This window comes from Protopterus annectens, chromosome 9.part0 (genome assembly GCF_019279795.1).
Source record: "Protopterus annectens isolate FY-2018-M chromosome 9.part0, PAN1.0, whole genome shotgun sequence".
NCBI lineage: Eukaryota > Metazoa > Chordata > Ceratodontiformes > Protopteridae > Protopterus > Protopterus annectens.
In genome coordinates this window covers 26,144,206-26,169,074 of record NC_056743.1, presented here as the reverse complement: position 1 = coordinate 26,169,074, position 24,869 = coordinate 26,144,206, and the positions used below count along the sequence as shown (strand labels likewise).

The following is a 24,869-nucleotide window of genomic DNA, read 5'->3' as shown; positions in this document are numbered from 1 at the left end:
CTCTGTGCTATTACTGCAGCTTATGATCTCAAATTTTCCTACATTCTTGAAGTAAAACAATAAATTCATCTGATAAGTAATGACAAGCTGGTTATTCGGTAGGTCATCTGAGAAAAGCAAATGGTTACTTGCCTGTCTACAAATCATCTTTTAATCCTCACTGATAGTTTTATATAGGCAGGATCTACCAGACTTACCCATTAAGTACAAATGATAATAGACACGTGGGTTAATAACTGCTGTGTTTTAGACACTTGACTCAAGTTTCAGGCATGGCATTTGTGATCATCGAGAAAGGGTTAGAATTGTGTTTGTTTTACTCATTATAAAACATGATATAAATAAAAACTGAATATAGAGGATGTACATTCAAACATTAGGTAATAAAGAAATGCTATGTATTTGACATAGTTATCCGTATTTATGGTTACAGGTATCTTTTCTGGACAGATTGGGGTCACATTGCTAAAATAGAGAGAGCACATCTTGATGGTTCAGATCGAAAGATTCTTATCAATACTGACTTAGGATGGCCTAATGGTCTTACACTAGACTATGATGCCCGGCGGTAAGTGACCTTAATATTGAAGTAGGAGGCTACAGCTTTCTCCTAATTTGTAAAGAAAAGGTTCTGATGGAAGTTATTTTCTTCTCTTTTCTAGAATTTATTGGGTAGATGCTCACCTAGACAGAATTGAAAGTGCTGATCTGAATGGGAAACTGCGTCAGGTTTTGGTCAGCCACGTGTCGCATCCCTTTGCTCTCACGCAGGTGAGCATTTTTGTCTTGCATAGTTGTCATAGAAATTGCATGTAATAAACAAAACAGTACAAAAGCACTAATTCTTATGTCACTGATTCAAAGGAAAGGGACAAGCTACCTTGACCATTGATTATTTCCTAAAAATGTGCAGGAAGCAGAGAAGGAAAAGCAGAGAAGGATTTGATGTTCTTCATAGTCATTGTTACAGTACTAATCCTTGGGGTCTTCCTGCTGTGCAGAAGATGGGACCAGCCCAGTTTCCAGAGTCTTGGCATCATCCCAAGCCAATTAATCTCCAGTGACTGATGTCCAGATGTCAGGGTATATACTAATCCCTGGGGTCTTCCTGCTGTGCAGAAGATAGGACCAGCCCGATTTCCAGAGTCTTGGCATCATCCCAAGCCAGTGAATGTCCAGTGACTGATGTCAGGGTGTAAGAAGGGAATTCCTTCAGCGCCATCTTCAGCTTTTTTCTAGCTGTGGTGTCTGAAGTGCTTTATGTGTGTTTTGCATGCTTGCAGCCCATAGGTTGGCTCATGTTTCCAGAGATCTTGTCCTTCCAGACAGATAAGTATCCTGTTGGGGAAATTTCTTCTGTAATTAATGTTCAAAAAAGTTAATAACTATACTGTGGGGAAACAAATCCCTCATAAATATTTTCACTCATTTTGCTTGTTTTGTTTGGGGCCTTAGCATGACATCTCCAACTGATCTGATTGTGCTAAGTTTCATGCAAAAACTCTTATGCAGAGGGCCAAGGTACTCACAGCACACATGGATGTGTCATCATCGGCCTCTTAGATAGCATTGCAACCTCCAGCTTCTACAGTGCCCACACTAACTCTGGTGGTCACTGTTGTGATCCCAAAAAGGTTAAAAGATAAAAAACCTAGGGGTCCAGGGACTGCAGAAAACATTACTGCATCAGTTCATAAGTCAACCAAAGACCTTGGTGAGGCACTTTCTCAGTTCTTTGGATCAGTGTCTTTTAGGCCAGAACCCTCTTGTGTGACCCCTTGGGAGGCCTCCATGGTTCATGGCCTACCCACAATTACTACCACCACTCATAAGTCTTTTGCGTCTGATGCCATTATGCAGGCATCAAATTCTGACGTCCGAGCAGTGGTTCTGGAGGGAGACTTTAGGTCTCCCTTAACTATCAAGGTTCTTACAGAGGGTGCAATCGGGTGACCATACCTGTTAAACTATTAAAATGAAACACACTGGTCCCTTGGCCTCCCCCTGCATCTCAGTCCAAAGGCTAGGATCTTTGCAAGATGGCATAGGAATTTATAGCCTTCATTAAATCCAGAGAATTCTCACAACCTTCTTCAGAGGCTTCTCCGATTCCAACCAAAAGAACAAGGGAAGTACCTTTCTAAGAAAAAGAAGACTCTTCATCCTCTGAGGATGAGGAAAAGCTCTTATCTGGGTCATTTACAACCCTAAACCTACTCAGATTCAGGCTTGTGTGATACTCCGTCTTCAACTCTCCTACCCGAAGACCTTTCCTTCGGATACGCATTACACAAATTGAAATAATCTTTTAACTGGGGAAATAACCAGATGTTCATCGTGCATACAGCTGCAGTCATTACAGATGGGTTATCCTGCCGTCAGGCAGGTCCTCGGTCGGCCGAATTCCAAAGTTTAGGTTCGGCGTCGGTTGTCGTCGCTTCTTCCCTGATGTCAGTGTGGCAGGGGTATAAAAGAGGCAGCTGACGCCATTTTCTTCAGTCTTTCTTGCCGCGCAGTGCTCGAAGCAGAAGCAGTTCGCAAGTGCCGGTCGGCCAGCTCCTGAGATTTATGAAAGTATTTCAGCCGAAGTCTTCTTGAAAGCTAAGTACCCCGTTGGGGAAACTTTTCTTGCCTCAGAACGATGTCAGAAAAAGTTAATAATTGCATTTCATGTGGGAAGCAAGTACCGCATAAGGATTTCCTGTTAAACCAGACAGGTATTACTGGGTTCCTGATTCTCACCAGTTCCTATATAAAAGCCATACTGCTGACCCAGAAACAATTTCACAGGGTCCCAAGGGAATTAAGGCCTCTACTGCTAAAAACCCATTACCTTCAGAGAGAGATTCCAGAGCTTTAGAAAGGTGGATGAAAAAGGTGTACACCTTGGCCACTTTAACCATGAGGGCATTAAACTGTCAGTTCCATATGTTAAAGTATCAACAGTTTTTGATATCTCGGCTGAAAAACAAGATGACACAACCAGAACAACCAGATTTAAAAGAGTTGCAGGATTTGTTGCATGGTGCAGAGCAAGTAGGTAAACATACCTTGCAGTGTGGTTTTGATGCTTTAGAGGCCTCATGTAGAGCTGCTGTTATGGGGTCTGTTATACGTAGGCATGCTTGGCTCAAAGAGCAAACATTACCAGATCATGTCAAAGCTAAATTATTAGATGCACCTCTTCAAAAAGATGTATTGTTTGGTGTTAAAGCTGAGGAGGTACTAAAGAAAATGGAGGAAAAAGCGAAATCAATGCAAACGGTGAAAGATTTCCTGCAAGTACAATCTCCACGTTTCAGCAGAAACTGGCCTTCAAAAAATTGGTCCTTTCCAGACACGGACAGACCTCAAAGGGGCAGATACAGACGCTCAAGGGGTAGAGGGCAACCTCAAGGATCTTTCAGAGCCAGACAGTGGCAAGCACCAACCCCAAGAGGTGGAGAAGATAGATCACAATCTTTTAGAAAACAGACACAATGACTTCCCCCTACACCTGCCAAGCAAAGCTTTAATGGCAGCACCTTTGGGCGGAAAACTGACATTATTCTCAAAAAATTGACATATTGTTACAAAAGACAAATGGATTCTGGACATTATAGACAGAGGCTACAGGTTCCACTTTCACACCCTTCCAAAAATGAGAGGCATGCCAAACCTGCCACAAAATCAAAGGGCAGAGGCACAAAAACAAATTTCAGCTCTCATGGACATGAAAGCAATCCAAGAGGTACCTGCAAAAGAACAAGGTCAAGGGTTTTATTCCAGACTATTCCTGGCACCAAGGAAAGACAAAGATTGGAGACCTATCTTAGACCTATCCATCCTAAACACATATCTACAGGTGCCAAAATTCAAGATGCTCACATTACAGCAGCTTCTTCCCATGCTGGGCAAGGAGTCTTGGCTGGTAACATTGGACCTCAAGGAGGCATACTTGCATGTCCCTATCAGACAAGATTGCAGAAGATACCTCAGATTTCTTGCAGGTTCAACCCATTACCAATTCTCTGCATTGCCCTTTGGCTTATCTACTGTGCCCAGAGTGTTTACGAAACGCCTGGCATCAGTAATCGCCTTCTGTAGACTACAAGGGATACAAATCTACCCATATCTGGACGACTGCATGATCCAAGCAGACAGCAAGGACATACTACTGCAGCACCTGGCGTTTGTAATAAAACTGTTGAACTTCCTGGGATACACAGTCAACAAAAAGAAATCAAAACTAATACCCTCTCAGCAAATAATTTTCCTGGGTGCCAGCTTGAATACAACCACCCAGATGGCCTACCTCACGCCAGACAAACAAGGGCAACTGTCTCAATACTTCAGCAAAATGGCAACTTTCACCAGGCTAACTGCAAGGAAAGTCCTGCAGGCTCTGGGATTCATGGCATCTTGCATCATACTAATCCCATGTGCAAAGCTGCATATGAGGAAACTTCAATGGTACCTAAAAACCTTATGGTCTCAACACAGCCACAGCTTGGAAGCAATTATACCACTCATTCCATGCCTTCAAAAGGAATTTTTGTGGTGGGCTCAAGCTTGCCAAAGAAACACCGGTCTCCCTTTCTGTGTACCTCAAGCAACTCAAATCATCATAACAGACACCTCAGACTACGCCTGGGGAGCACACATGACAGATCAGTGCATTCAGGGAAAATGGACCCGAAAAGAGAAGTTCCTTCACATCAACCAAAAGGAAATGCTAGCCGTGCAAAAGGCTATTATGACCTTCAAAGACCTACTGCATCCAGGCCAGCTATTGATAAGGACAGACAACACCACAGTGATGTGGTACATAAACAAACGGGGGAACTCATTCATACCCCCTGTGCAGGCAAGCCATGACCCTATGGAACACAGCACTGGAATTGCAGATTCAACCATAGGCACAATTCCTGCCAGGGAAGGAAAACACACTGGCAGACAACCTAAGCAGAAATATGAAAGATCCTCACGAATGGAAGTTGCATCCTCAAGTTTTCACAAAGATAACTCAGGCATGGGGACAGCCAGACATAGATCTCTTTGCTACCCACAGAAATTGCCAGTTGAAAAAAGTTTGTTCAAGGACCTATCATCCACAGGCCTGGAAAGTGGACTCACTTTCCTTCAATTGGGCAACATTGACAGTCTATGCCTTCCTGTCCCTTCCTCTGCTGCCCAAAGTTCTATTAAAAGCCAGAGCAGAGAGGCCGAAAATGATTCTCATTGCTCCAGACTGACCAAGACAACACTGGTATCCGCTCCTGAAGAGCCTGACACATTCCCCACCATGGACCCTATCTCTAGTCCCTCTTCTGTGGTCCCAGCACAACTACAAGACCCTTCACAGCCATCTCAAACCCCTAAATCTAGCTGCATGGAGAATTCCTTGATTTCCCAACAGATTCTCCTCTCCAAGGAGGTGCAGGATGTCATCTTGGAGGCCAGAAGACCTTCTACTAGAAAAGCCTACTCTGCCAAATGGAAACAATTTTGTGCCTGGAATCAAGAAAAGGGACAGAATCCTTGTGTAATAAATATACCTCAAATTTTACAGTACCTAGCTGAGATGTTAAACAATGGACTTTCCTTCTCCTCCATCAAGATCCACGCTTCAGCCATTTCTGCACAATACAACACAGATCCTCCTTTATTCCCTCATCCTCTCTTAAGACAGTTCCTCAGAGGGGCAAAGAATATAAAACCCCCAAGGAAACCACCAGTCCCTGCTTGGGACCTCAACTTCGTATTGGAAAAGCTGACCCTTCCTCCCTTCGAGCCAGCTTCTTCAACAGACCTACAATACTCGTCATGGAAAACAGCCTTTCTTCTGGCTATCACCTCAGCATGCAGGGTTTCGGAGCTACAGGCCCTCATGGCTGTGCAACCATTCATTATTTTCCATCAGGACAGAGTTTCCTTACAAACCAACCCTACCTTTATGCCAAAGGTAGTATCCAGTGTAGCTTTGAATCAGACTATCCACTTACCTACCTTTTATCCTTATCCACAAAACAAAGGGGAAAGACTGCTACATTCCTTGGACATTCACAGACAAGTTTGTTACTATTTGGACAGGACAAAGCCATTCAGGAAATCTGAGCAACTCTTTGTGTCCTATGCTGCAGGTGCTCAAGGAAAGGCTATTTCCAAACAGACAATTTCAAAATGGATAGCCCACTGCATACGCTTTTGTTACTCATTTCATGGAAAAACTGTGCCTGCATGCATCAGATCCCACTCCACTAGAGCCACAGCTACCTCTGCAGCCCTCCTCAGGGGGGTCCCTACCAAGGACATTTTGGAAGCAGCCACCTGGAGTTCAGTGCACACTTTCTCCAAGCACTATCACCTCCCACTATACTCTAAATCTAGAGCAGGCTTTGCCACAGCAGTCCTGCAGGGCATCCTAGCCCCTTCTAGTTCCACTTAGTGCCTACCACCCTTACTTAGCTTTGGGATTCTACCCATCTGTAATGACTGCAGCTGTATGCACGATGAACATAGTACAGTTTTGTACCTACCATAAATGTAGATGTTCGAGTGCTCATACAGCTGCAGTCCAGGTTTCCCTCCCTCCATCCCCTCTTAGGACAGGCCTTATGACAAACACCTTTTCATATAACCTCTTTGGGGTATTATTTTATGGTGTATTTGCTTGCAACTACTGTTTTTTTTGATTTATCAACATTGCATCTTTGCATAACATTATGTTTGCCTTCCTTCTGGGGGCACCTGACATCTGGGGCAAGATAAACTGAAGAAAATGGCGTCTGCTGCCTCTTTTATACCCCTGCCGCACTGACGTCAGGGAAGAAGCGACGACAACCGACGCCGGACCTAGACTTTGGAATTCGGCCGACCGAGGACCCGCCTGACGGCAGGATAACCCATCTGTAATGACTGCAGCTGTATGAGCACTTGAACATCTACATTTATGGTAGGTACAAAACTGTACTTTCTCACAGACACAGTCACATTATAGGGAAATTTTAAGCTTATCTTCTTCTAGACTCCTGGCTATTCCTGCCATACACATTGTACTCATTGATGTTTTTGAAGACATAGCATTTCACCCTGACTCTCTGCCACCTACACCTAGAAAACCAGAAAGGTTTTTTAGAGTGCTTGACTCTCTTGAGCATCTTTACAAAAACTTCCTAAAACTGATCCCTTTGTGGTCTCCACTGAATCTACTAAACGCTTTCCCAAAGGACTGTCCAGGTATCCCCTAACTAATGACGGGGAGAGCAGACTACTGGATAGATTTAGCACGAAAATTTGTACCTCTGCAACCCTAGCCATGAGAACTTTAAATTGCCAAATCCATATGATAAAATACTTGGAATCACTCCAACATAAAAGCATAGTAAACCTCGACTCCATGTCAGACACAACCTTGCACAAAGAGGTGCAGGACATTGCTAGAGAAGCTCTACAGGTAGTCAGACACTTCTTGAAATGTGGCTATAACACTTTAGATGCTTCTTGCAGAGCAGCTGCCACATGTCCAGTTATCGGAAGACGTGTTCAGAGCTCAGACACTGTCAGACCAAGTAAAAGCTGAGTTATCGGATGCCCCACTAGACAAAGAGTTCCAGTTTGGACCTACAACTGAACAAGCCTTCAAGAAACTAGACAAAAAAGTAAACAAATAAAACTGTCAAAGAGCAGCTGTAACTGTGTGCTTACCCCCCTTTCTCCTCCTGGACACCTGGCAAGAAGACTGTCCCTCTTCTTAAGCTAGTGAAAGACCATGACAAGGGAACAGTGGGTCCTCAGTGTTGTAGTATAGGGATACTATATCCAATTCAGGGAAATTCATCCACCCCCTTCTTGGGCATACCTGTGAGTAGACCTCCAACATTACAAGAAAACCTCTTATCCCCCTATTATCAGATATTTACTTCAGCAAGGATCCATACAAGCCAGTACCCCCAGGTTAAGAGGAAAAAGGCATTTATTCAAAGGATCTTCCTGGTCCCAAGGAAAGACACAACCTTGAGATTTGTCCTGGATTTTTTAGAGCTAAACTAATTCCTCTACATACCAAAATTCAAGATGCTTACATTGCAAAAGCTGCTACCCATTATTCTCTTGGATGCCTCCATGTTCAGAATCAACAGTAAAGGATACTTACCTCCATGTTCCTGTATCAATCCATCGCAAACAATACCTGTGATTTGTAGCCTCAGGCTGCCACTTCAAATTTTGTGCTTTACCATTTGGTGTCCCTGCTGCTCAGAAGGTTTTTACAAAATGTCTGGCCTCCCTGGTAGCACATTGCAGAAGACTGGAAGTACATATCTATCCCTACTTAGACAGCTGTCTCATCCAAGGAAGTTGTGCCTCCGAGACCCTGGATGTCCTCCACATATAAGTCGACTGATTTGAAAAAGTGGTCTTCACATTAACCATACAGAAATCTCAGATGACATCCCCCAAAAAAAAAAACAGTGATCCTGTTTCTGGAGACCCTGATAGACTTAATCCAACAGAAAGCATTTCTTCTTCAGGGTAAGTTTGTTTTCCTGGTGGAGTGTATGAACAAACTACTCCAAAACAACTCCTCAGCCAGAGAATTCTTAAGGATTTTAAGATGTACCGGACCGAAACACTAAAGGTGGAGGCATGTCCATATTCATTAAGGATATCCACACCTCCAAGCAAGCTGCTTAGCATAATGCATCCGAGATTATCCAAGTTCAATGAACTCTGGGCAAAACCACAATCCAGATTGTAGCTTGCTACAGACCCCCCACCATACCCCAGGATTCCCACTCCTCTTTTCTTGATACACTGGAAAATATTAAGGTACAATCCAACACTCTAATAATGGGTGATTTCAACTACCCTACCATTAACTAGGAAAACTACTCATGTACCAACTCTTCTGCTCGACGTTTTCTGGAAATCATCAATTCCAATGCCTTGGATCAACTTATCCACACCCCCACCAGAGGCAGCAATATCCTAGACCTGGTCATTACCAACATGGATGACCGGTGTTCCACACCAGAGGTCAGCTCCTCGTTGGTCAGATCCGACCACAGGCTAATCACTCTAGACATCCACATCTCACTCCCACCCCCATTAGGAAAACAATCGTAAAAAATTTCTCAAAAGCCAACTTCACTCTTCTTAAGACAGAAGTGGCAAACTTCACGACACCCATGCAGATGGACAATAGAGGTACGACTGCTGAATCCTACACAAATGCACTTTATAAACACTTACACGAGTGCATGGATCGTGCTATCCTTAACAGAACCAAGATGCTATCTTCCAAAAAAAGGAAGCCAATCTGGTGGTCTTCTGCCATAAACAAACTCTACAACAGAAGAAAGAAACTGTTGCAAAAAAGAGTAAAATCCCACGATTTGAGGATCTCCCTGATCAGCCTCAGTAAGAAGCTGAGATCCCTCATAAAATCCTCCAAAGCTAGTTATGAAAACAAAATTGCCACTGATTCTAAAGACAACCACAAAGCATTCCATAGTTATGTCAAAAATCTCAATGGCAACGCTCAGATCTGCTCTGAGTTGCAGCACAATGACACTAAATATACAGAACCAACTGATATTGCCAACATCCTGGCAGATAGGTTCAGTGCTGTCATCCCCTAAAGGGCCCATCTTTATACCAGAAGAATGCAAAGTTCCTGTAATCACAGCTGCACAGGTAAAAACCTCACTATCCAAAGCCAAGAACACAGCATCCATGGGACTTGACAACATCCCAGGCTTCCTTCTACATGAACTACAGAATGAACTGGCATCCCACCTAAGTACCATGTTCAATCATAGCCTCACCTCAGGCTTTGTGCCCATTGAATGGCGCACCGCGACAGTTATCCCACTCCACAAAGGGGGGGCCACAACAGACCCCCGGGAACTACCACCCCATTAGCCTGACAAGCCTCGTCTGCAAGGCCATGGAAAGTTATCATCATGGAACTCATAAACAAAGACATTGGAGATCTCCAAACTCTGAACCCCACACAGTTTGGGTTTGTAAAAGGCAGATCATGTCTCCTTAACCTGATGGACTTCTTTGAAGTAGTCACCAAAGCCATAGATGAGGGTAAGGTGGTTCAAACAACCTATCTAGATCTCGCCAAAGCATTCGACACCATCCCCCGCTCTGGAATTATAGATGAACTCACTAAACTAGGTATAAATCCCTATGTCACAAGATGGGTTGCCAACTGGCTTACTGACAGAACCCACATTGTGAAAGTAGCAGACTCCAAATCAGACTTCAGACCAGTGATAAGTGGAGTACCACAGGGTTCAGTCTTGGGTCCTCTCCTGTTTGGTATCTACTTCTCTGAAGTACAGGCTAACACAGAAGGTCTTTGGCTACCTAAATTCACAGATGACTTCAAACTAGGAGCCATAATCGAAACTCCTAACGATGTGGACATTCTACAAAAGGGCCTCACTGAGACAGATGCCTGGTGTCAAAGACATGGTCTCAAGCTCAATGCCAAAAAGTGCATTGTCATCCCCTTTGGTAAAAACTCTGTACCCATGAACTACTACATAGGCGGTAGTCTACTTAACACCAAAAGTGTGATAAGAGACCTTGGGACACAGGTGGACAGTAGTCTCTCCTTTGATAATCACATCGCCACAGTGGTCAGGAAATCCTTCTACGTGGCACACCTCATCACAAAAGGTTTCTCATCCAGAAAAAAAGAGGTCATTGTTCCCCTCTACTCATCACTCATTAGACCCATTATAGAGTACAACGCCCCTTTTGGTATGTACCTCACAAGACATCTACAACAACTGGAAAGGCCGCAAAAATACCTCACAAAGAGGATTACGGGCCTCAAACAGATGCCTTATGCAGACCATCTCAAAAAACTCCAGCTTTACTCCGTCGCATATCGCCTACTCAGAGGCAATCTCTGCCTAACATACAAAGCTATGTCAAACCCAGAGCTGTTGGACATGCTCCACTTAAAGAAATCCCAATCCCTCCGAGCTACATGCTCTAGGGCCCTAAACCTTGTCACCACAATAAACAGAACATGCTGGAGGGATAGATTCCTGTCCCAGAGACTTCCCATACTCTGGAACAGACTACCTATCTATGTAAAACAGAGCTCCTCATTAGCACTCTTCAAGAAAAATCTTGATGATTGGATGGGTAATAGGAAATTCACTCCGGGGATCACTTCTGTGGTTCTGCTTGACCGGGGCACAGGAAAATAATTTTCTTGGGTGGCGAAAGCCAGGGTACCTTTTTGGCTAGGCTTGTATAGGCCCCTAGGGCCAATAGCTTAGTACCTACATATGAACCTATGTATGGCATAATGTATCCTTGTGTTCCCTTGAAAGTCCAATGGTTTCTCAAATATGTCTGGGAGCAGCACTCCCGGTCCCTAAAACCCTTCTATCCTTGCTCCCATGCATCAAGAAGGAGCTTCTGTGCTGGAAAGACACAGTACAAGAGAACCTGAGGAAACTTTCATGTTGCTTAAGGCAAACAAGACCATCACTACAGACAGCTCAGACATAGCTTGCTTGGGGAGCCCACTTAAGCCTGCTGGGGGTGCAGGGCATTAGGTCACCACAACAGAGGAAGTTGCACATCAACTTAAAGAAAATGCTGGTGGGCTTGCTAGCCATAAAAGCTTTCAAACATTGAAAGAACTCCAAAAAAGAACAAACTGGTAAAATAACAAAAAAGCAAGCAGGCTGCAAGTACTCCAAACCACACTATTTATTGTGAGCGCTTTCATCAGAGACAATGCTCCAACTTCATCAGACAAAAGAAAAGACAACAATCAACCAATTTATATACTTGCAAGCGGATGCAATTAAACCAATCACAAATTAACCCATCAGTAAGTTACATTCACTAATTCATGTAAGGTTATAAAAAATCTTAACTCCATTGTGGCAACGGTAAACAATTCAACTAATACAAGATATCTTCTCCATTTACAGTATGTATACTTAAAACCATGTACAAAAACCTATACATAAATACATGCATATAATAAAAATATATATGTTAAAGATTAAAAATTAACAAGGTGTAATACCCTTTCAGCTAAAATACTGGGGGAGCTAAACACATAGTTGATACAAGTGTGGGTAATTCTAAAGTAAAAATTAAAACTTGAATGATTTTTACTTAATTATTCCTACATTTAAAAATGCAACTTGTGTACTTGAATATATATATATATATATATATATATATGTGTGTGTGTGTGTGAATAAAAGACCAAAAAACATGGTCCAGTAGACAAGTATATATATTTTACAAGCTTTCAAACATTATTTAAACCCAGAAACTCTGCAGATCTGGATATTCAATGTCATAGTCATGTGGTACAGAGACAGGGAGGGACCTTATCTTACCCACTGTACAGCCTTATCAGAAAGATCTGGATGTTGGCTCATGACTTGGGGTTTACCCTCATAGTATTGTACATCCCAGGCTATAGCAATCTTCTAGCGGACTCCCTGAGCAGGGATCTGCGAGATCCAGATGGTTGGATGTTGAAAAGAGTAGTATTCCTGGATCTCACCACTCAATGGGGGATCCCCTCTATAGACCTTTTTGCTTCTCTCCAGAACTACTACTGCTGAGATTTTGCTCCAGTAGACAACAGGAGGAAGCACTGAAAATAGATGCCACCTTCTGTGCATGAACTCATCAGTTCCTGTATGCTTTTCACTTTCCCTTGATTCCCAGGGTAGGGTACTTACAAAGATCAGGACTGACAAGACCATCATGATATTGGTGGCCTCCTCCTGGCCCAGACAACATTGGTTCTGGATCCTCCTCACCCTCTGTGAGTGAGGGGAGGTTCCACATTCTCCCAAAGGATATAGATCCCCCTTGATTTTGCTGAGAAGGTCTAACTTCCACCCCAACATGGAATCTCTCAATTTAGCTGCCTGGAGGATTGGGTCATGACACCCGCCTCAATAGTTTACTGCAAAGAGGTGCTGTCTGTATTAAAGGAGGCTAGAAAACCTAACACCAGAAAATAATACATGGCAAAATGGAAGAGATTTTTCACCTGGTGTCATGGCCAGCACACTGTCCCAGCTCAAGCAGTTGCTCCTCTCACATCTATTTGAAGAGGGACTTTCTTATTCCAGCATGAAGGTTTATGCTTCTGCTGTCTCAACCTCCTTGCAGATTACTCCACCACTCCTGTCTCACCCCTACACGAAACTGTTACTAAAAGGAGTGATTCACTTGAGACCTTCCAGAAAGGGACCCCATTTCAGCATGGGATCTAAATTATGTATTGTAAAAGCTAACTGTACCAGCCTTTGAGCTGCTGCTACAGCTCCTCTCAAGTTACTCACCTGGACAACCACCTTCCTTACAGCTGTCGCATCAGCAAGAAGAATCTCTGAACTGTAAGCCCTCATGTGTAAAGAGCCTTTTACTATTTTCCACATGGAGAGGATAACCCTCAGAAGAATTGCCATCATTCATGGCCAAGGTAGTTTCAGAATTTAGCTTTAACCAGGCTATTCTTCTGCCAGTCTTATTTCCAAACCCACAGAACAAAGCATAAAGAATCCTCCACTTGCAGGATGTCCACAGACAAATCAGGTAATACCTGGGCAGAAGAAAATGTACAGACAGGGCAGACCATTTGTTGGTGTCCTTCGCAGAGGGCAAACAGAGCAATCCTGTCTCAAAAACAAACCATTTCTAAATGTATTGCAAACTGCATCAAATTCTTTTACCTGCAGCATGGAAAGCCTTTTTCTGGCCACCTTAGAGCCCATTCCACCAGGCATGAAGAAACTACCACTGCCTTCCTTAAAGGAGTTCCCACCCAAACCATCCTAGAGACAGCCAATTCTGTAAGCACCTTTACTAAACAGTGTAACTTAGTTCAGGTCTCCAGGGCCAGGGTGGGGATCTGCCTCGGCCATCCTAAAAAATATTATTTCCTAAGCTTACAGTAATCATGTCCACACATAGGCTAGCATTGGGAATCTTCCCAAGGATCAGTACTGCAACATTGACTACTCAGAGCATAGTACAGTTGTATCTACTTACCATAATTGTTGATGTTTGAATTGATCAGTGTTGCAGTACATATTCCCACCCTCTTATCCCTCGCTTTGTAATTGACATCAGTGTTACTGTTTCCCCTTATAATGCCTTTGGCTCATCCCAGCTATACTTACATTTCCTTTTCCTTTGCATCATCAAGCAAAACCAGACTTATGTGGAGGTTGTGCTGTCCTCGGGCATCAAACTGCTTTTTTTCGGCTTAGAAAGACCTGAAGATGGAGCCAACAGACACCCTTATACCCTGACATCTGGACATTGATCATTGGACGTTCATCATCTTAGGATGATGCTAAGACTCTGGAAATGGGGTCAGTGGTGGGCTTTTGCACAGCAGGAAGAGCCCAAGGACCAGTACTGCAATATTGATCTACTCGAATATCTACAATTATTGTAAGTGGGACTCAACTGTACATTCTTGCTGTTTGTATGGTCCTTAACACTGGGAGCTGTGTCTGGGAGAATAAGATACACAGTTGTAAGCCAGACATTTATATAATGAGTTGAAATACTAGACAGTTTGCTTCCAATAGGCTCATGTGCTGATTCATTTGCTGGAGTTCATTGGGAGTGAAGGCTTTTTATCCAGTGAGAACTGTCTGTGTGTGTGTCCATCTGGGGTGGGGGTGGTATTGGGTTGATATACTGGTATAGCTGTGCTATGACAAACAAAGGAATAAGAAGCTGTGGAAAGCAGAATGAAAGGCCATGTGAGCATGACAGGCTGTTGAGAAGGGAAAAAAACCTGAATTCGGTAACGCACAAAGTGCGGATGTGAAACTAAACAAACACCAAACTCAGAATTAGCTGGGCAGTCACACCTTCTTATCTGACAGTATGGAAATATAATTCAGTTGATACATCAAATTGGCCTGTGCTTCTAGAGCTACTGCTTTGAATGCCTCATCTTTTATATACATCTTGGGCACAGCCAGGTTTATGTCGTATACACCATGGTAAACACATTTTACAAATGATTTTCTCATGTACAAGGAAATGTGTTGATATTTAGTTATATAGTTTCTTAAACACCTTTTTTAAAATTCTTAGTTAGATAATTAGCTATTTTTCCCCTTAAACCTGTATATTTTTTTTAATTTCACCCCCTCACCCTTATGACCTGCCAGATGGCTCTGTCTTCAACCCAATCATCCCATTTGTTCCATGAAGATGGGGTCCAAACTTCCCTGGCTAGCCAAGATCCCTGTGATCCATTTATTTCTGCCTAGGAATTCTGATCATCCCACCTGTCCTGCATTGAGATTTTAGTGGTAAGGAGTAAGGCAGCTTGCAGGTTGGCCTGTCCTATTCCCCAGTGGTGTGAACTCTCCCTCAGCAGCTCTTAGAAGCTTTCCTGTAGCTGCCATTCAAGAGGAAGTGTGCCGCAACTTGCTGCCTTCCACTCAGCTTGTAGTGCAAATGCAAACAGCAGTGCTTGTTTGCTAGGGTGGATCTCTACAAGGTGTAGCACACAGTGCTACTTCTAGGTGTCACTCATGTGGGGAGCCAGATCTGCCTCACGCACCAGGATTATGGAGCAACAATGACCTCTTGCTCCCGTCCTCCCCTACCAGTTCCTACAAGTACCTGCATTGCTATTCAGACTCCATTTGCTTGCATCATGCTGAGGGCTTTAAGCTTTTAATTTCCTGAGTTTTATTTTTTTAGTAGTGAAGGCATATGGTATCTGGGGTTAGGGTGGGTAAGCTGCTTTCTAGAAGCGGACTTACAGTTCTAAATGCCCTGATTGTGCTCCCATTGTGCATACCTTAGCTTGGGCCAAGTTACAGCTTATTGTGTCATTTCTGTTTAAAAATAATTCTATTTTCTTAATATATAGAATAGAATTAAAAGCTGTTTAAAATGGTGGGAATGTCTGGACGGACCTTTTGTCTTCCTTATTCAAATTATGTTAACCTGATGTTTTAAATGTATTTATTTAGTTATGGATTCGTTTTTTGTCTATAAGGAAGTGTGACTGAGCAAAGACCGATAGTAGAGTTCCAGAGAAAAAAGTTCCAACTAACAAGAGGTACAAGATTTTAAATGATGGTATAGTTTTTTAAATAGTATGAAGAATACATTCACTGAAGTTACAAAATGCATCAATATCCTTGAGTAGATAACCGTGCTAGTTACAAGCAGTAAGGACATTTCTGTACAGTGCTAGGTTATCTGAGTGATGCAGTTTGTACTTCCATACAGAAGTAGAAGACTTGAGTTTGACTGATGTAGGCTACAGTATTATTTATCTGATAGGGAAAAAGTAAAAGGAATGTATGAAATGTTTGGATTTAAATGAATTCAAGATTGTAGGAGGTGTGACAAATACATAGAAAAAATGACATTGCTGACAGAAGTAGAGTAACTGGTAGAAATGTTTGAGGGAAGTGGAGTCATGGAAAATGTGGTGTAGGAGATGGCATTTAAAATGTTTATGTGGTACTGACTGTATTCTGAGGTTATGCTGCTACAAAGCCATGAGTCCATGCGGTGCTGTTTCATTTGGGATTTAAAGGATTTTAAGATGCTGAATAGTTGTAAGGATTTGGGATAGAGATCCAGGTTTTTGATACACAGTACAGTGGATCACCTGTAGTGGTTGTAGATTTAGTTTTGATGAATACGGCTTTGTATGGTACAGCACAAGGTTCTGTGTATGGAATAGGGATAAATGATTGTATTTAGAGACTGCTATTGTTTTATTGGATTTTGAAGTAGTTTTGCGTGGGATTAGTAATTGTGCGTGTGTTAACAGTAGCATCAATTTTAGCAAAATTTAGCTGTTTTAGTGAAGCAGTGTGGTGGGTTGGCAGTGAACTTGGCCACTTTGTCGTGGCATTGTTCAAGTTTATTTGGTCGGCTTAACTTAGATGGTAAATGCAAGTACAGCATGCAGAAGTGTTAGTAGTACGTAGATTATAGCTGTATTCATTCTGGCCTGATCTGTAAGGAATCATTTTATCCTATATAGAGAGATCTTCATTTTGGGTATGTTCTTTTTATTACCCATAGAATGCAATAGTAACATTTCATCTGCTCATCTATGATCACGCCTGATAGCTTAGTATGTGAAACCACTTCAGTTTCTGTGTGGTTGGATGATGATATTGTGAAAATATATATATTTTTTTGTTGGACAAGTTTTTTGGGGAGAGGAGCATTAAAGAGGAGGAGTTTGGATTTATCCGGCCTGGTTTCTAGTGAGGAAAGGACTCTTGACTGAGTTAGTGTGCAAGTAGGGTCTTGGCTGCACAAATAAGAATTCAGTTATCAATGTATTATACTATGGATGTGTGCCTGGAGGCAGTGTGTTGAATTGTTGAATGTATTGCAGAACCAGTGCAGTGAGGATTCAGCAAGGCCTGAGGAGGAGAGTTTGCACAGTAGGTTTAGGTGGCAGACTTTGTCAAAAGCTTTAGACAAGTTGAGAAAGACTGTGGAAACAAGATTGCAGGCATTTCTGTTGAAATTTGTTATGTCACTGAAGCTTAGTAGGGGAGGGTAATACTCTGGTTAGGAGGAAACTATGCTTTGTTGGACAGAGGAGATTGTACTTGGATATGTAATGTTTTATAGGGGAGATATTATTTCTGTGGCCAGTAGTTCCGAAGGTCTGTAGATTTTTCACCTTTGGATAGGGGTACTGTGGATTTTTCCCAGAGTGCTGAGACATAATTTTCTTTGAGTCTTTTATTAATGTAGAGATACGGCAGGCAAGAGCATCAGTTACAGTTGTAATATATTTGGCTGAAAATTAACGAGGGGCCATGGTAGCAGATTTCAGTTTGTTTAGTAGAAATACCTTATCTTTCTGATGTTTACATACTGACAGTGGGAGTAAGTGTACATCAAGACTCTGCTTCGACCCACTGCTATTCATACTGGTGACTTATTGACAAGGCTGCTTGTATGCAGATGATGTGGCATTGCAAACAGGCACTAAACAGAAACTTCACCATGTGATAGGAGACTACAATGCAAAACTGACTACAGACAAGACAGTAATCTTAGCAACAAATGGGGAGAATCAGAAAAAGCTTAAAGCTGACACCGAAAGATAAAGCAGACATTAACAACTTCGGGTATGTAGGAGGTGTGATTGAGAAGGCAGGTCTGAATGAGGAGGTCATAGCTAGAATTAGGGGTGGTGTAGACAACTTGCACAAAGTGGCAGGGGAATGTGTGACAGAAGAATGTTAAAGAAGTTGTAAAGTACGATGTACAAAACAGAAATGCAGCCAGTGGCTCTTCATCGCACTGAAGCCTGGATAGTGAAGGCAGAGCAGCTGACAAAGGTTGAGGTGATGGAGGTGATGTGCCTGAGATGGGCTAGTGTGGAGCACATGTGGAAATGAGGACATCAAAGGAGAATCAGAAGGAGCCACAATTGCACAGGAGCTTGTGGAAAAGGGATTACAGTGGTTTGGTCATGTGCTAGAAAAAAAGAGGAAATTTGATAAAGCAGATTTGGTAGAGACAGAAAGAAGGCAAATATGGATGTCCAGCCAAGAGATGAATGGCCTGTATGAGAGATCTGAGACAGGTCAACATGGCTGTCAGAGAAGATGGCTTTGAGTAGAGAGAGGAGACAATTGACGCTGGACCCCTTGTAGATATGGTCACATGGAGGTGGTTGTTGGTGGTGATGACCCTGACTTTCTAAATAAATCTGAGGTGCTACAGTACAAACAGGGAACGTATTGTTCTTTAACATCTTTGTTAAATATGGAAGCATACTGAAAGCAGTTTTGTTTTCTTTGGATCAGTAGCACGTGGTTCACTGAATTAGACTTCAGATCAAGTCACTCACTGACAGCAAATGACAGTTATTGAACTCAAACCCTAAGTCATGTATATTATCATACTTGTATAGTGTTATACTTCACAAGGTCTGCACCACCCCCCCATGAAAGTTATGTCATCACACTTGTTACTTAAAATTTCTAACTGAGGCCACCTTTACTTGTGAAGAAAGGACACACTGTGTCTTTTGAAGTTATGTTCATTTCTTCATTTAATTTTTACCAGTTGGTGAGAAGTCGTCTTCTCACTTTTACTTTACTTTCTGTGTGACTTGGGTGTCTGTGAGCCATACCAATCCAAATTCGACTGCCTAACAGCAGTTCCTCTCAACACAAGAAATCTGGACAAAGGCAAAAAAATGGGGCGTCAAAGGCCCAAAAATGTTGCTCTTATAAACTTAGAAAGTTGCTAGATAAATAGGTTTTGCATTGGCATGTATTTTCTTAAGGATATGAAGTCTGAAGCTCAAATGTCTATCATTATTCGGTATTATTTCCTAGAAAACTACAAATTTTACGAGGAGCAGACCAACTATATTTGGCAAAAATCTGGATAGTTGAGAGGAATGCTTAACAAGCACAGCAGAAGCACTGTTATGATAATTTGCTGAACAGATGGCAGAAGAACTTAATTATAAATGGAAATTAAAGAAGCTGTGGAGGCAGAAGCGTATATGTAATCTTATTCCCTATGTCAAATTAAAATACAAAAATGAAAAAGTCATGGGAGAATGAAATACGGTAGTGATAGCTACAGTATGGTTTTATGGAGAGGTTAGAAACATTTGACGTTATGAAAGTAATGAGTGCCCAGGGAGGAGAAGAAAGCTAAACAAAGTGTCAGAGTTATGCACAGGTTTTAAGTAAATGCAGCCAAGTGTGTGTGTGGGGGGGGTGAAGCAGGCAGAGGAATAAGGGATATGCATTGCAGAGCCTAAGCTGATTGTTTTGAAGTAATTGAAAGTAATGATCATTGGAGAGATGCTGGAAAGGGGGGGCATTACAGAAAATGTATACCTGATTGGGAACACCGTGAAAGAGTGAAGGGATAGGAGATTTTGATGTGACCAGGCATAGAGGGGCATCTGCATCTATGTGTTTGTCATAATGGCTAAGTTTGATTATGATCATGGATTACCGACTAGGTTTAAAATGGCCCTTAGGACAGTTAACCTAGGATTCACCTGTGTACCTAAGATCCTATAAAAATAAGAGAATTTAGGAAAGCCTTTATTTATAGGTATGAGCTGGAATTGCTAAGAGATCTAATAGAAGAACTTGAGAAAAGGAAAGGAAGCATGTCAACAAAGCAGTAGAAACTGAATATTAAGGCAAACTAGAGTTTAGACAACTTGGCAAAACATTCTGAAAGCAATATGTATAGTATGCAGCTTCTGAACTATACCTGAATACCCCAAATCCATCCATCCACCCACAGTCCCTTTTCCCATTTTTGCACATTGGGCCAGGGTGTCACTTCAATAGTGACAATCATCTAGAGCCAGTTTTACACCACCAGGTGGCTACTTATAAACAGAAGTACATAAAGCTGCATGTGATACCGATCTTCTGAGGGGCCCTTTGCATGAAAACACTTGTCCATCTTTCTTTTTCATAGGTTCATAGGAGGTTACTAGGCTAGTGGTCCTAGAGCCCTTACAAGCATAGCTGTGTTTAATCCCAAGTTACCTCAGTTGTCCTTGATTTGATGGAAGTAATTCGCAGAGCGAGTCTATGATCAACACCGATTGCCCCTGTCCATGAGGGACATGGGTGCCACCTCCAAGGTGAATTTGCGCTGTCCCATCCATTTGTCTAGGTTGCACTTGAATAGAATCAGTGAGGAGCTCTGATTCATGTGAATTGGGAGTTTATTCCAGAGTAGAGGCAATCTCTGTGAGATGTATCTGTCTTTTTAGCATGATCTGTTAATGTCACAAGCTAGGTTAAGATCCCTAGAGCGAGTGACTTTTGTGCCAGTTGACTTGTGGATGTGCATCATTTCCATTAGTACAGGTAAGAGACTTCACCGTAGACTAGGCACAAGTCACCTCTCAGCAGCCTGTATGATACAGAGTACAGTGACAAGGCTTTCAGTCTATAAGTCATGGTTTGGAGGCCCTGTATTTTCTTGGTGAGAAGCCTCTGTGGTCTCTCCAGCTGCTGCAAGTGTCTGGTGAGGTACATGCAGAAGGGAGCATTGTACTCTATTAATGGTCTGATGAGGGTTGAGTACAGTGGGGTTATAACATCCTTAGACCTGGATGCAATCCACTTATGAGATGCTCAACATAGAAGGCTTTCCTTACCACTGTGGAAACTTGGTGGTCAAAGTTAAGATCGCTATCTACTTGCATTCCCAGATCTCACACCACTGGGTTTGAACTTGGGGGGGGGGTGCTGTCAGTATTGTAATTAGCATGGAATTCCACTTTGCCAAAGGGGATAATAATGCACTTTTTTGTGTTTTGTTTTAGACCATGTCTTTGGTAGCAGTTGTTTGTCTACGTTAGCCTCTCTTGTAATATGTTAACATAGTTGGGGGACTTTGTGATTGCACCCAGTTTGCAGTCATCTATGAACTTGGTAAGCCAAAGGCCATCTATTTTAGCCTGGACTTCCAAGAAATTGATTCCAAACAGTACAGGCCCCAGCACAGATCCTTGTGGTATGCTACTGGTGATGGGTTTACAGGTAGAGGTGGAGTCACCAACTTTGGCAGTATGTGTTCTATTGGCGAGTCACTTGGCTAACCATCTAGTGATTTAAGGGTTAATCCCCAACTGCGAGACTTTGTCAGTGATACTTGAGTGAAGGATTGTGTCGAAAGCCTTGGCTAGGTCAAGATAGGCAGTATGCACAGTCTTACCTTGATTCAGGACTTTGGTGACTTTCTCGAACAAGTCTACTTGGTTTAATAATCATGATCGACCCTTAAGCCAAACTGGGTTGGGTCTAGAAATTGAAGGTCATCTGTCATTGTTGATAAGGTCCTTTATGATTCTTTCCGTGGCCTTGCAGATGAGGCTGGTTAGACTTATGGATCTATAGTTTCAGGGTCGGTTGAGGCCCCCCCCCTTTGTGCAAGGAGATTACTGTTGCTGTTCTCCACTCTGCTGGAACAAAACCACATCTCAGGCTATGGTTAACAAGAATGCTAAGTGGGTCTGCTAGGTCATATTTTAGACTGCTTAATAAGCCACCTGGTATGTTATCTGGTCCCACTGAAGCCGTGTTTTTGGCCTTGGAGAGCGCAGATATGACCTGATATCTAGAGATATTGGGGAGAGGACTGGTATCAGGTATGCTTTGGGGTATGGCTGGTGGGGACAGGGGGGTAAAATCTGTGCCATGTCTGTCAGCTAGCAGGTTGGCAATTTTCTGTGGTATAGTATGAGTGGTACCATCTACCACCAGTTTATCACATAGCTGGGCATTCCCTTTTAGATTCTGGACGTAGTTAAAGAATGCCTTATGATTATCCTTAGCTGAAGATGCTATTTTAGCTTCAGAATTTGCTTTAGAGGACTTTACAAAATTTCTGATTTTCTTGTTCGAGCTATGGAGGGAATTCTTCCTCTACTGAGTCATTTCCATCTTGTTCTGCAGTCCAGCAGGGTAGCTTGTTTTTTCAAGAGGACCTGGCTTTAATCCGGTCAGGTACAGTTGAGTCTATGCAGTTGCTTAAGTGTTTATACAGAATATCTGTGTACACCTGTGGCATAGGAGTCATTGTTTGTGATTGAGAGGGGTGTAAAACTTTTTATGCCATCTGTTAGTAGTCTGTAGTTTGCTTTGGAAAAGTTTTTTAGCTTCTGTGGTGGTGACAGATCCAATAGTTACTACAAATGAGACTGATTGATGGTCTGACCTTACCAGGGAGGAATGCAGTGACACCCCCATCTTGGTGAATAATATGTCTAGGGCATTTGATACTCTTGTGGGGGGGGGTGCATACTATCAGTTCCAGAGCATATGTATTGGCAAAGTCCAGGAACTGCTGGGCGAGCATGTTTATGCTCATGTATGTCTCCCAGTCGATGGAATCTCCCATGGCTAAGGTGTTGAGCTGGATGGCAAGTAACTCCAGTAAGTCCAGGTAGGTGGTGTGCTTTTCTTTGGACATGGAGTAGTTCAAGAGAGTTGTACTGTTTGACCAGTCTCAAGGTGTACTTTGCTTTAATAAAGATGGATACACCCTCCCCCTTTGGTTCTTTCACACTCATTTTGAGGTCTGAACATGAAGAAGACATTGTAGCCTTCCACAGCTGGGGTGCTCTCCACGACCTTGAACTGTGTGTCTTTGATTGCACAGACGTCCGCATCTTCTAAGGTGAGGAGTGCTTCCAGGGAGTGTAGTTTCATGTTTAGACTCCTAGCATTAAGCAACAGAGACTTGAATTTGTTTCGTAGACTTTTGTTTTTATTTTTTTAATGTTGGAAATGTTGTTGTTTTGACATTGCCTAAAAAAGGCACTGGGGAGGGGCAAGAACCTTTGCCAGCATCAGAAAGCCTAGGGTAGACAGGTGCAGACCATCTGTAGCAAAGAAGTGTAGTCTGTTGAACATGTCTTCATAGGCTGACAAATACCAGATCCCCCTGGACTGACATCACAGGCTAAGCCAGTTGTTGAAGTCAATCATTTTTAGTTTTTATTGTGGCATCATCCTGGGTGAAGGTAGAATGCTGCTTAGGATTAGGGTCATACCTGCCTGGGACACACAATCTTGAGACTTCAATCATGTCTCTTCATATAGTCAAGAGGGGTATGTCTCAAGTCATTCACCCCAACATGGACTATGACAGTAATAGTGATATTTGTTGAGTAACTTTGTTGAGTAACTTAAGTGCATGTGTGATTTGATGGATCCTGGCACCTGACAGGCACCTGACCTTGACCTTCTCCTTGTCCAGCTTGGCAAGGGGGGACATCTGTGTGTCTCACTATGGAGTTGCCTATGACCCAAGACATTAGGTTTTGAGCTGTTTTGCCTCAGGGGCTTATTTGCTGAGACACTGGTGTATGTGTTATGTGTAGTGGTTTCTATTTGCATAGCAGAGTGCAAGTGGTTTATGTTTAGGAGGTCTCTGATCTTTTGGTAGGTTTCTAGTGAGTCCCTCCACGTATGTGGGTTTGTGTGTCGTGACCTTATTTTGTGTGAGAGGTGGTGTGTGTGCTAACAACCTGTTTGATGTTCGGTTTGTTACATGAGACAATTGATTCCAGTTTCAAAGTATAATTACATCTCTCACATAGGATAAGTGGTTGTCAGTATACATGAGGCAGTTACTACATTGCCTCTGGATACCCATGTCAATCAGGCCGGTTGGTAAAATTATGGGAAACGGCCCATCCATTATAGCAGGTTTATACTGCATGTACTGTTAGTGAAGGGAGTGGGCTGGTGTGACCAGTTTTTGCACCAGGACTAACAAAGGTGACTGTTCTGTTGAAGGCTGTGGTTGATAAGTGTGGCAATGCTGCTCAGTGCACAACTGAGTTGCCTGTAGTGAAGTAGGGAAGCTTGGGAGGGTTCCACTGACAGATGCTGCTTTTGAGACAAATTCTTTTCCTCGCCGTTTTCAGTTCTTTGTAGTTAGTTGTATACTTTCGAAGATCTTTAATGTATTTCCAAGAACAGTTCACGTGATCCTATATTGATGATTATGCTAGGTGGGTCTACCTTTCGAATATTGAGTGGGGAATAAAGGAGGAGAAGGGTGATTAAAATAAATACTTTTCTTATTAATTTCGGCAACTCTAACTGTGAACTCGGCGTGATCTAACAAGTTGAATAAAACAGTAAGGTATTTTCATTCATTGTTAGTTACGAAGTTTTACTATCAAGAAGAGCATTGAAGAGCCTATCCCAATTTGTCAGTTGTCCCAAAACACGTCTGGTTAAAGAGACTTGCTCAAAGCTGTGCAGTAAGCAAATTGAGGATGACCGAATCAAACCCTTAACCATAGGAAGCAGCTTATTAACTGGTCATTTTTTTTA

The 24,869-nt window shown here is 42.5% G+C and overlaps 1 protein-coding gene across 3 annotated transcripts in view; it reads left to right on the top strand.

The window, feature by feature from the left end:
- LRP4 (LDL receptor related protein 4) overlaps positions 1–24,869 on the top strand; it is a 2,374,694-nt gene that overhangs the window by 2,078,075 nt on the left and 271,750 nt on the right. For all 3 annotated transcript variants that reach the window (XM_044082533.1, XM_044082532.1, XM_044082534.1), the window contains exons 30-31: positions 434–568; positions 663–771. In XM_044082533.1, coding sequence (XP_043938468.1) covers positions 434–568; positions 663–771 — 244 coding nt within the window. The remainder of the gene's footprint in view (positions 1–433; positions 569–662; positions 772–24,869) is intronic.